Below are 12,460 nucleotides of genomic sequence, written 5' to 3' on the forward strand. Positions count from 1 at the left end.
GAAAAGTGTCCATATTACAGAGGAGGAAATGCAGGATGTCTTGAAACGCAAAAAAAGTGGACAAATGTTGAGGACCTGATCAGGTGTATCTTAGAAATCTGTGGGAAGCTAGGAAAGTGATTGCTGGGCCCCTTGCTGAAATATTTGTAGCATCGATAGTCACAGGTGAGGTGCTGGAAGACTGCAAGTTGGCTAACGTGGTGCCACTATTTAAAAAAGGTGGTAAGGACAAGCCCGGGAACTACAGACTGGTGAGCCTGAAGTCAGTGGTGGGCAAGTTGTTGGAGGGAATCCTGAGGGACAGGATATATATGTATTCGGAAGGCAAGAACTAATTAGGGATAGTCAACATGGCTTTGTGCGTAGGAAATCATGTCTCACAAACTTGATTGAGTTTTTTGAAGAAGTAACAAAGATGATTGATGAGGGCAGAGTGGTAGATGTGATCTATCTGGACTTCAGTAAGGTGTTCGACAAGATGTCCCCATGAGACTGGTTAGCAACATTAGATCTCATGGAATACAGGGAGAGCTAGCCATTTGGATACAGAACTGGCTCGAGGGTAGAAGACAGAGGGTGATGGTGGAGGGTTGTTTTTCAGAGTGGAGGCCTGTAGCCAGTGGAGTGCCACAGAGATCGGTGCTGGGACTGCTACTTTTCATCATTTATATAAATTATTTGGATATGAGCATAAAAGGTATAGTTAGTAAGTTTGCAGATGACACCAAATTTGGAGGTGTGGTGGACAGTGAAGAAGGTTACTAAGCATATGTTGTTCTGTATGGATGCTGTTTTAATAAGGTTAATTAATGATTTGACCAAATCCACATCTCATTTATTTGCTCTCGCTCCTACAAGAGTGATTGATTCTTTTGGATGTGCATTATTTCAAAGAACTGACTCAAATCACAAAGGGGTGTTTTGGGAAAGCAAATCTTAGCAGGACTTATACACTTAATGGTAAGGTCCTCAGGAGTGTTGCTGAACAAAGACACCTTGGAGTGCAGATTCATAGCTCCTTGAAAGTGGAGTCGCAGGTAGATAGGATAGTGAAGAAGGCATTTGGTATGCTTTCCTTTATTGGTCAGAGTATTGAATACAGGAGTTTGGAGGTCATGTTGCGGCTGTACAGCACACTGGTTAGGCCACTGTTGGAATAGTGCGTGTAATTCTGGTTTCCTTCCTTTCAGAAAGATGTTGTGAAACTTGAAAGGGTTCAAAAAGGATTTACAAGGATGTTGCCAGGGTTGGAGGATTTGAGCTGTCGGGAAAGGCTGAACAGGCTGGGGCTGTTTTCCTTGGAGCATCAGAGGCTGAGGGGTGACCTTATAGAGGCTCACAAGATTATGAGGGGTTTGGATAGGGTAAATAGGCAAAGTCTTTTCCCTGGGGTCAGGGAGTCCAGAACTAGACGGCATAGTTTTAGCGTGAGAGGGAAAAGATATAAAAGAGACCTAAGGGGCAACTTTTTCACGCAGAGGGTGGTACATGTATGGAATGAGCTGCCAGAGGAAGTGGTGGAGGCTGGTACAATTGCAACTTTTAAGAGGCATTTGGATGGGTATATGAATAAGAAGGGTTTGGATGGATATGGGCCGGGTGCTGGCAAGTGGGACTAGATTGGGTTGGAATATCTGGTCGGCATGGATGGGTTGGACCGAAGGGTCTGTTTCCATGTTGTGCATTTCTATGACTGTATGACTCTATGTTTAATGTTGGGTTACTGGGTCACAGAAGTACATACACAGCAGTGAGAGTTAACTCCCATAAAAGGAATACGTTCAGATCACTCACAAGAGAGATCAACACATCAAACTCAAGGAGACATTGAAAGCATACCCAAGTTTATAACAAAATCCAAACAGAAAAGCTTTCTGAGGAAGGTGCATTAAAATAACTTTTATGTCATTGATTATCTAAGGGGATCAAATAGTCATGTTTTATATATGCACATAATGGATTTGAGGACAGATACAAATTTAAGTTCAAAAGTGCTCCAAGTATTCTCCACTGTCATATTTTTGCTAACAACACGAAAAAGCTACAAAATAATCAATGAAAGATAAAACAGCAAAACAGTGATTACTCCACCTACCAATTTTTCCTCCTGTAATTAAAATTGTGTCTTCAAATAGCCAGAGATTTGCTCGACTTTGTGGAAGCATTGAAAGAGTTACAGCTGCAAAAACTGAAAAACAGAAATAACACAACAAAATAAACCTCTAAAGTAAGAATTTAGTATAACAATCAAACCTTTTTAGGAAGATTTAAGCCTGTATTTCCCAAAGATTTTTACATGGCCACATTTGGTGCCTGAAAATTGCCATGGCCTCAGACTTGTGACAGGTTGGAGGGTGGGTAAGAGATTTCTGATGTGTTCGGGGGATGTTTGGGGAAGGAAGGGTGCAAGAAACTGTTAATATCAAAGAGTTCATAAGTAAAGTTGCATCTCTGAGATTTAAAAGGACCATACAGCCGGCTTACAACCTCAAAATTTGCACTGGTGACCTCACCCAGGGTTATGGAACATGGTTTGGAAAATCCTGACTTAAACTGTTCAAAATACAGTGACACTTCCAACATTTGACACTGCTTTCCAAAACTTTAACTAAATCACCTAATAAATACTGTTACTATAATGAAGTCTCACTGTCTTATATGTGAATCAGACAATCAAAACATGGAACTTAAGACCCCAAGGAAAGCCCCAAGATTTTCTGAAGGAGATTCTACAAATGGGTTTGACAACCAAGACTAAAAGTGTCAAACAAAGTTCTGACAGTGCATCTTCAACAAGCTGTTACATACTGTGGCATCTCACAATAATATACAAGCTAACAAAAATACATGGTCCGACCCAATGGCTGAAAGGTCAAGGGTGAGCAAGGCTGTTTTGAAATCATAACCAAATTTATGAGCAAAACAGACATTGATTCAAAGGTGAGTCTGGGCAGCTTCCATCTAAACTCTTCCTTATTGGTACAGGTGGGAAAGCAATTGTATTGATGGACTCATTACATGTTCTGTAGTTGACTGCCAACAATGTCATTCATTCTACTCCTTCTCCTTAGAAGACTATATTTCAGGGTTGGGCCTACAATAATAAGACTGGTATAAATGCCTCATACCTCTGAAGAAAACATTCTTTTTATTTTGAAGTTAATTTAGATGAAAAGGATGAAGCAGAACCCAGGAAAAGAGAAGAACAATCAAAATTGGACAAAAATCATAAAAAGTTAATCTCTTTTAATATGTTCAGAGAAATTTCTATTCTAGTGTACTGATCAGGTGGCAATATAAATGGCGACTTAACGTTTACCTGGCACTTTTTGGGTTTTCCAAGGCAATGATGTTAGCAGATATCCTCCTTTGCGTGCTGTGACAGTCAGAGTAAGGCCCAGTTTGTATGGTACTTTCAAAAGAACTCCTCCACCATTTTCAGTGAGGGCTGAGTTTGTTTTTGTGTAGTTTACAAAGACATCAACAAGGACTTGATCCAGATAATGACGCGTGACCACATCGTTTATTTGCACCTTCAAGGTAAATAATGACCCTGAAAGAAAGATTAACTGCTTAACAGTTTTGCTAAAGTATCATTAAAAATAGATCAGAATTCAGATTTTCTTTGCAAGTGGCTGATCTGTATTTGACTCTCTGCACGCAGACCAGCATTTCTTTGTAGATGTTTGTCTTCTGCTTTTCGGTAATTACCTTTTGGGTAAGTTTATTCAATGAATAATTTTAGCCTGAATTATTTTTTATTTGTTAATGGGATGTGGACTTTGTTAACCAGGCCAGTGCTTATTGCCTATGCCTAATTTTGCAGAAGTGGGTTAAGAGTCAATCAGATTGCAGTGGGTATGAAGTCACATTGAGTCATACAGCATCGAAACAGACCCTTTGACTGAATTAGTCCTATGTGGCTACGTTTGGGCCCATATCCCTCTAAATCTTTTCTATCCCTCTATCTGCCCAAATGCCTTTTAAATGCTGAAATTGTACCCACCTCCACCACTTCCTCTGGCAGCTTGTTCCATATATGCACCACCCTCTGTGTGAGAAAGTTGCTCTTTGGGTTCCTTTTAAACATTTTCCCTCTGACTTTAAAACTACATCTCCAGTTTTGGATATCCCTAACCTGGGGTAAAGAGCTTGACTCTGCACCTTATCCATGCCCCTTATGGCTTTATAAACTTCTGTAGAGTCACCTCTCAGCATCTGACACTGATAAAGTAGAGGGGAATCATCAATTAAAGGTATCCATTTTAAATCTCATCTTGCAATAATAATTTGTCTTATAAGGTTAAAATGACTACTGCAGTCACAGTGACCATGAGAATGCATTAGGAATATAAGAATTTTGACATAACCTTGTAGCTGTTCTTTCTCACTGAACAGACAGTGAATAAAATCTTGATAACTGTCTAGCTTTTTCTGCTATGACATAAAAAAAAGACACCACACGTGAAAACATTTTAAATCTATAGGTATGCTTGATCTATGAGAATAAGACTAAAATGTATTAATCAACTAATTGCTAATTAAGAGAACTTAATTACAGAAAGAAATATTATACCCAGTGGAAAAGAGAATATGCATGATTGTTACATACATAAGGTTTATAAAATATGCCTTCTTGCTAAAAATCAGAGATCTGTCATTAGTCCATCCAGAGACATCTTGGTTGATACTCTGGACTATAGACTCTTGATGTCTTGCCGGCTTAATTACAATAAAGTGTGTTTTTTGTAACTTACATGAGGTCTGAGAATTTTTAAGAGTTCTGGATGTAGATTTGCTCGCTGAGCTGGAAGGTTTGTTTTCAGACATTTTGTCACCATATTAGGTAACATCTTCAGTGAGCCTCCGGATGAAGCACTGGTGGTATAGCCCACTTTCTATTTATATGTTTGGGTTTTCCTGAGTTGGTGATTTCATTTCCTGTGGTTATGTAATTGCATATGGTGATGTAATTGCGTATGGTGATGTAATTGCGTATGGTGATGTAATTGTGTATGGTGATGTAATTTCCTGTTCTTTTTCTCAGAGGTGGTAAATGGGATGCAAGCCAATGTGTTTGTTGATAGAGTTCTGGTTGGAATGCCATGCTCTGAGGAACTCTCGTGCGTGTTTCTGTTTCGCTTGTCCTAGGATGGATGTGTTGTCCCATTCGAAGTGGTGTCCTTCCTCATCCGTATGTAATGATACTAGTGAGAGTGGGTCATGTCTTTTTGTGGCTAGTTGACGATCATGTTTCCTGGTGGCTAGTTTACTGCCTGTTTGTCCAATGTAGTATTTGTTACAGTTCTTGCAAGGTACTTTGTAAATTACATTAGCTTTGCTTGTTGTCTGTATAGGGCCTTTCAAATTCGCCGGCGCGAACCATGACGTCACTTACGCCCCACCGACCTTGCAGCCTCCACGATCGGCACCCAGACAACCGCCTCCAAGATTGCCAGGAAGACCATCGCTGACAGATTCGCGGCCTCTGCGGGGTCCACGGCTATCGGGAGTAACACTGTTTCTGTCGTCGCCACAGCCACTTCCGCCCCCTGGGTTGCCGTCGCCGCAGCCACTTCCGCCCCCAGTGATTATCACTAACCTGCACAACCACCACGCCGCATGCGTCTCCGCCCCCACGCCGATCTCCATCACCACGCCTAATCCTCCCTCTTTCAAATTCATTAGCTGCTATTTTAGTATGTTGGTGGGTTTATGGGCTACCATGATGCCAAGGGGTCTGAGTAGTCTGGCAGTCATTTCCAAGATCACCAACCCAAGGAAACCCAAATGTATAAAGAGAAAGCAGGCTATACCACCAGTGCTTCATCCGGAGGCTCACTGAAGAGGTAACCTAGTATGGTGACAAAACATATGAAAAATGAACCTTCCTGCTCAGCGAGCAAACCTTCATCCAGAACCTCACCCTGAGCTACAAATCTTCTCAAAGCTTGTTAATTTTTAAGAGTCAACAATGCTCCAGGGCAAAAAGTCCCAGCCTATCCAGCATCTCCTTATAAATCAATCCCCCCACAGTCTCAATAAAATCCTTAAACATTTTTTTTGCTCCTTTCCAGTTTAATAACATCATTCCAGTAGCAGGACAATCAGATTTGTATGCAGTACTCCAAATGTGGCCTTGCATTTGGTATACTGTGTCATGTTATAGTCTTGTAAGGCAAGCCTACCAAAAGATTTTTTCACCACCTCGTCTGTGACACCACATTCAAAGAACGATGTACCTGTATCCCTAGGTCTCTCTGTTCGACGACACTCCCCAAGGCTCTTCCTGTGTAATGCCTGCCCTGGTTTGTCTTACCAAAATGTAACATCTCATGCTTATCTGAATTAAACTCCATCTGCCATTCCTCTGTCCTCTGGTCCAGTTCACCAAAGTTAGAAATCACATAACACCAAGTTACAGTCCAACAGGTTTGTTTGGAAGTACAAGCTTTTGGAGCACTGCTCCTTTATCAGGTAGCTAATTCTGACGAAGGAGCAACACTCCGAAAGTTTGTACTTCCAAATAAAAGAAGGTTTAGGGGTGACTTGATAGAGGTGTACAAGATTATTAGGGGTTTAGATAGGGTTGACCGTAAGAACTTCTTTCCACGTATGGAGTTAGCTATTACAAGGGGACATAGCTTTAAATTAAGGGGTGGTAGGTATAGGACAGATGTTAGGGGTAGGTTCTTTACTCAGCGAGTCGTGAGTTCATGGAATGCCCTGCCAGTAGCAGTGGTGGACTCTCCCTCTTTATGGGCATTTAAACGGGCATTGGATAGGCATATGGAGGATAGTGGGCTAGTGTAGGTTAGGTGGGCTTGGATCGGCGCAACATCGAGGGCCAAAGGGCCTGTACTGCGCTGTATTCTTCTATGTTCTATGTTCTATGTTAACTTTGCCCATCCCAGTCCAACACCGGCATCTCCACACTAGTTGATCAAGACCCAATGTACTCTTATATAACTTCTTCACTGTACACAATACCACCAATTTTGATATCATCTGCAAACTTACTAAATTCTTATCCAAATCATTTATATAAATGATGAACAACAGCAAGCACCAATCCTTGCGGCACACCTGCAGCACAGACATCAAGTCTAACGAACAACCTTCTACCACCACCCTCTGTTTTCTACCATCAAGACAATTTTATATCCAATTAGCTAGCTCTCCCTGTGTAATGTAATGTTATAATGTCAGCTAACCAGGTTAAGATTGCACATTTCGTTGCCTACATGATACCAATGCATTAGACCTTTTACAAAAATCAGCAATGGTCAAATGATTGTCATTAGTCCAGCTTTCTTTAAATTCCAGAATTTTTTAAAATTCAAAACTTTACCATCTGCTATGATGGAATTTGAAATTATGATCTCTGGGTTTTGGATTTCCAGTCTAGTGACATTAATACTAGGCTAGCATTTTAGCATAATCTCTTAAAGTGGATTGTTAAAATATTACACCAAAGTGTGCCAATGAAAATGTTTAATTGTCAGATTTGCCACTATCTTCGAACAGTCTTTTTTTGAGGAGATGAGGTGCTTATCGTTGACAAGTTGGAGGTTACAATGAAAATCCCAGTCGACAAACACAAACATCTAGTAAACTAAGCACCCATTTAGGGCAAAGAATGATTATACTATTTCTCAGAGAATCAAGCATCCAATTATTCTATAACAGATAACTTTCAAAATTGTTCAAAGTATTTAATTGTCAAAATATTTGCTGTATACATGGTTACTACTGTAAAATATACGAAGGCATATTTTTCCAAGTGACAGAGCATTTTCTAACTTTGTTTTGTTTGTCATTATGAGCTAACAATCTCTTACACCACAAATTATGAATCTAAAGCAGCAATAATTTACTTTTATTCACTAATGTATCAGATTTTTAATAAAATAACTGATTAACATGTCTAATTTTTATCACCCACTAGGCAAAGTAATAAATAAAGGGAGATAGTTATAAACACAAATGTAGCACAACTTACAACATTATATCAATATATTTAGGGAAATTCATATTATAGTATATTTTTCAGGTAGCAACATATAATTGCAAATTAAATTGACAAATATTTCTAAAGTCTCATGTAAACTTGACAGCCATACAAACAGAAATATCTGAATATACACAAATGGTTTACATCACTTAGTGAGGAAAGATAATCTATTTACAAAGAACAATGACACTCATAAATCTACCAAAGCAAAGAATATGAATACAGTCGAAAGAGAAACCCAAACATTTCAAACTCGCAATGAGATCCAACCGCTCACACGCAAGTGATAATGATGAAGTGTTGTTTTATTTTATCAAGCCATATTGAATCACTTCATAAATGACAATCTTGATATCATGAAACATTATATAGAATAAACTTTAGAATTAAAGTTTATGGCTCAGAACCCCATGGCTGTTAACTTTAATTACCAGAAAATCAGAGGCTGCACTGATTTCCATGCTGAAATATGCAATCTGCTCTTTTATTGAGCAAGGTTTTGAATTGGGATGAATCATTTGGAAAGCATGCTCATGTGCAATAAAAATTTCAATAATGCACAATAATGTTGAACATACAAGCCCTCCAGATCATACATAAAGCAATCATTATGGGCTAAGAAAGTTTAGCATACAGTCAAGATTTAGCGTTTTGTTTCTAAAAATAAGTGTATGATTTGCAATCAGTGAAAGTAACGTAGATTTTCTTAATGCACCACGAATGTGCAGTCAGAAAAGGAAATTGTTAGGCACCAATTTGAAAAGCTGGGTTTGTGGCCAAGATCTGAGAACTGGTTGTAAATGCATCAAAGCATTGATTATGCTTTTTCTATTTAACTAAGCACACTACAAGAAGCTAAAATTGGCTCTATAAACGCACTTGAGGAAATGACAGTATCAGTATTCTAGGGTACAGAATGGTTGGGGAAAGAGGAGGAATAAGGTGAGTTGCATAAGGTAACAAAATGAAGGAATAAGATATATAAGGCATACTTGAACGACTGAATGGGAGCAAGAGGATGAAGGTCAAGACAATGAAGGCTATCAAGCTGAGCGTCAGCAAAGGGTTTAGGTTGACAGTGGCATACAATCAGGAAAGTAAACAGGGAAGTGAAATGCAGTCTGCTTTCCCAGCAACTCTCTTAGTGTAAGGGAGGTAAAAATAACCTCCCTTCCCATCCCCTGACTCCCTTTCCCCTTCTCCATCAACCAGATTCATTCCAGGTCAACCAACCAGGTCGTACCCTCTAGCTGTCTTCACCTACCCCCACTTCACCACCCTGCCCCAGCCACCCTCTTTATCTGCAGCACCCCCTACACCCACCCCCAGTGCTGAAGAAGGGTTACGTGCAAAACGTCAATTCTCCATCTCCTGATGCTGCTTGGCTTGCTGTGTTCTTCCAGTCTCCTGTCTGTCTACCTGGAATTAACTGAAGCTTTCAACTGATTAAATTATGGTCAGAAATGGGCCTCTTCTGGGCAAGGATGTCCAGTAAAAACTAATAGCCTTGCTTCAGACTTGGGGTTGGAGACAGGGAAGGATTTCCTCATCAGATACTTTTAAGGCCCTGCTTTTCAGAAAGGCCCTGCTTCTTTCATCACTCCTGCCACACTCCCCATCCCAAACCTATCATCCAGGCGAACCATTCTAAAGCTACCACCCTTCTTGTTGCTCCAGTGCAGTTGCAGTGTCAGTAGTGGTCACTGCTCCTAGTGGAAATGCTGGAAGTAAAGTCTTGGAGTTGAAATCTTTGCTCTTGCAGGAAGAGAAGCCTCAAAACCAGCAGCCATTTTTTACAAAATACTTAGACTTGGCACAGGTGTATTATTGTATTACATGTCTGCATCATCATTCTTTTATGAAGTCAGATGCAGAGTATTCATTAAATGTCATTTCTGATATTCAACATCCACAGACATTTTCTTCTGTTCTTTATACAAGTTGTTAAACATCTTGGGATTTCTCCTGATTTTAAGTATTTGAAGTACATGATGATGGGGACAAAAGGTAATGGTGACAGAAGATGACTGAGTGGGAATTTAAAAATTTGCAACTTACACTGCTGCTACTTATCCTTGATTTATGACTGCAACCTCAGTTCCCTAACTGCAATGCTTCTGCCCAGGAGAGATTCCCTCCTACAAGTTACTGATTAAACATTTAAACATGACACGCAGCACAGTCTGCTCTGCCAAGTTAATTGAATGTTTGAAATGTCTAGAACTTCCAACAAACCCCCAGGCACTTTTTAAACCAGATTGAATATTGCACTAGTATTACGTTTGGCGATGTGAAATAACAGAGGTGAAAGATTGCCTCTCTGGAATACCTCTCATGTCTTTTCACTGGAGACAGTCTGGCCTTGACTACAAATTTACAATGAAATTTTATGAGAAGACACGTGGCAGATAAAACTCAAAGTAGAAAGGTACAAAGTGGAACCTTTTTGGTAGGAAGAGCAGGGAAAGACAATACAAATAAATGGTACAAATCAAAATGTGTAACAGGAACAGAATGACTCAGGAGTATGATCATTTCAACAAGTAATAATGAAATTAATAAACTTATTCACGACCCCTTAAGAGGAAACTATAACAAAAAAAACAAGCTTTAAAGCAAACTTATCCAATCAAAAAAAAAATTACTAGAACTGATTATTCACTCTAGCTCCTGCCACACTGGTCACAGAAGGTCTCAAGCGTATCACTGGACACCGTGCTCTCTCTCCAAGATACCCGGGCACAGATACAATCACAAAAGAACATAGGACATAGAACAATACAGCGCAGAACAGGCCCTTTGGCCCTCGATGTTGCGCCGATCTGTGAACTAATCTAAGTCTGTCCCTCTACACTATCCAATTATCATCCATATGCTTATCCAAGGATTGTTTACATCTCCCTAATGTGGCTGAGTTAGTTACATTGGTAAGGGCATGGAATTCCCTGCCTGCCACTCTCTGAGTGAAGAACCTGCCTCTGACATCTGTCTTAAATCTATCACCCCTCAATTTGCAGCTATGCCCTCTTGTACAAGCTGACATCATCATCCTAGGAAAAAGACTCACTGTCCATTCTATCTAATCCTCTGATCATCTTGAACGTCTCTATTAAATCCCCTCTTAGCCTTCTTCTCTCCAATGAGAACAGACCCAAGTCCCTCAATCTTTCCTCATAAGACCTTCCCTCCAAACCAGGCAACATCCTGGTAAATCTCCTCTGCACCTTTTCCAATGCTTCCACATCATTCTTGTAATGGGGCGACCAGAACTGTACACAATATTCCAAGTGAGGCCGCACTAGCATTTTGTATTGTTGCAGCATGGCATCATGAATCCGGAACTCAATCCCTCTACCAATAAAATCTAACATATTGTATGCCTTCTTTACAGCACTATAAATTTGGGCGGCAACTTTCAGGGATCTATGTACATGGACACCAAGATATCTCTGCACATCCACACTACCAAGAATCTTTCCATTGACCCAGTATTCTGCCTTCTACTTATTCGTCCCAAAGTGAATCACCTCACATTTATCTGCATTGAACTCCATTTGCCACCTCACAGCCCAATTCTGCAGTATATCCAAGTCCCCCTGCAACCTGCAACATTCTTCCACACTGACCACCAGTCCATCAACTTTAGTGTCATCTGCAAACTTACTATCCCATCCACCTATGCCTGTGTCCAAGTCATTTATAAAAATGACAACAAGCAGTGGTCCCAAAACAGATCCCTGCGGCACACCACTAATAACCGGACTCCAGGCTGAATATTTTCCATCAACCACCTCTGCTGCCAGTTTCTAATCCAAACTGCTAAATCACTCTCAATCTCATGCCTCTGTATTTACTCCAAAAGCCTCGACACTGTCCTATCCGCCCGAGTCCAGGAACTCCCCACATACGTTTGAGACACCACCCACGCCCTCCACCTCCTCCAAGACTTCAGTTTACCCGGCCCCCAATGCCTCATCTTCACCATGGATATCCGATCCCTCTAAACTCCATCCGCCATGACTAGGGCCTCCAAGCCCTCCGTGTTTTCCTCTCCAGACGTCCCCAACAGTACCCTTCCACCGACACTCTCATTCGTTTGGCCAAACTGGTCCTCACCCTTAATAATTTCTCCTTTGAATCCTCCCACTTCCTCCAGACCAAAGGGGTAGCCATGGGTACACGTATGGGCCCCAGCTATGCCTGTCTCTTTGTTGGCTACATGGAGCAGTTGATCTTCCGTAATTACACCGGCACCACTCCCCAGCTCTTCCTCCGCTACATTGATGACTGCATTGGCGCCACCTCGTGCTCCCGCGAGGAAGTTGAGCAATTCATCAACTTCACCAACACATTCCACCCTGACCTTAAATTTACCGGGACCATCTCTGATACCTCCATCCCCTTCCAGGACCTCTCCATCTCCATTAATGACGACCGACTTAACAC

General features: G+C 40.8%; 1 protein-coding gene across 1 annotated transcript in view; it reads right to left on the reverse strand.

Annotated features, from left to right (window-relative positions):
* Positions 1-12,460, reverse strand: part of fam171b (family with sequence similarity 171 member B) — a 77,645-nt gene that overhangs the window by 39,555 nt on the left and 25,630 nt on the right. The window contains exons 2-3 of the mRNA XM_072579050.1: positions 3,320-3,553; positions 2,096-2,188 (exon numbers count right to left, since the gene is read on the reverse strand). Of these exons, the coding sequence (XP_072435151.1) occupies positions 2,096-2,188; positions 3,320-3,553 (327 nt within the window). The remainder of the gene's footprint in view (positions 1-2,095; positions 2,189-3,319; positions 3,554-12,460) is intronic.

Source organism: Chiloscyllium punctatum, chromosome 10, assembly GCF_047496795.1.
Source record: "Chiloscyllium punctatum isolate Juve2018m chromosome 10, sChiPun1.3, whole genome shotgun sequence".
NCBI classification, from domain to species: Eukaryota; Metazoa; Chordata; class Chondrichthyes; order Orectolobiformes; family Hemiscylliidae; genus Chiloscyllium; species Chiloscyllium punctatum.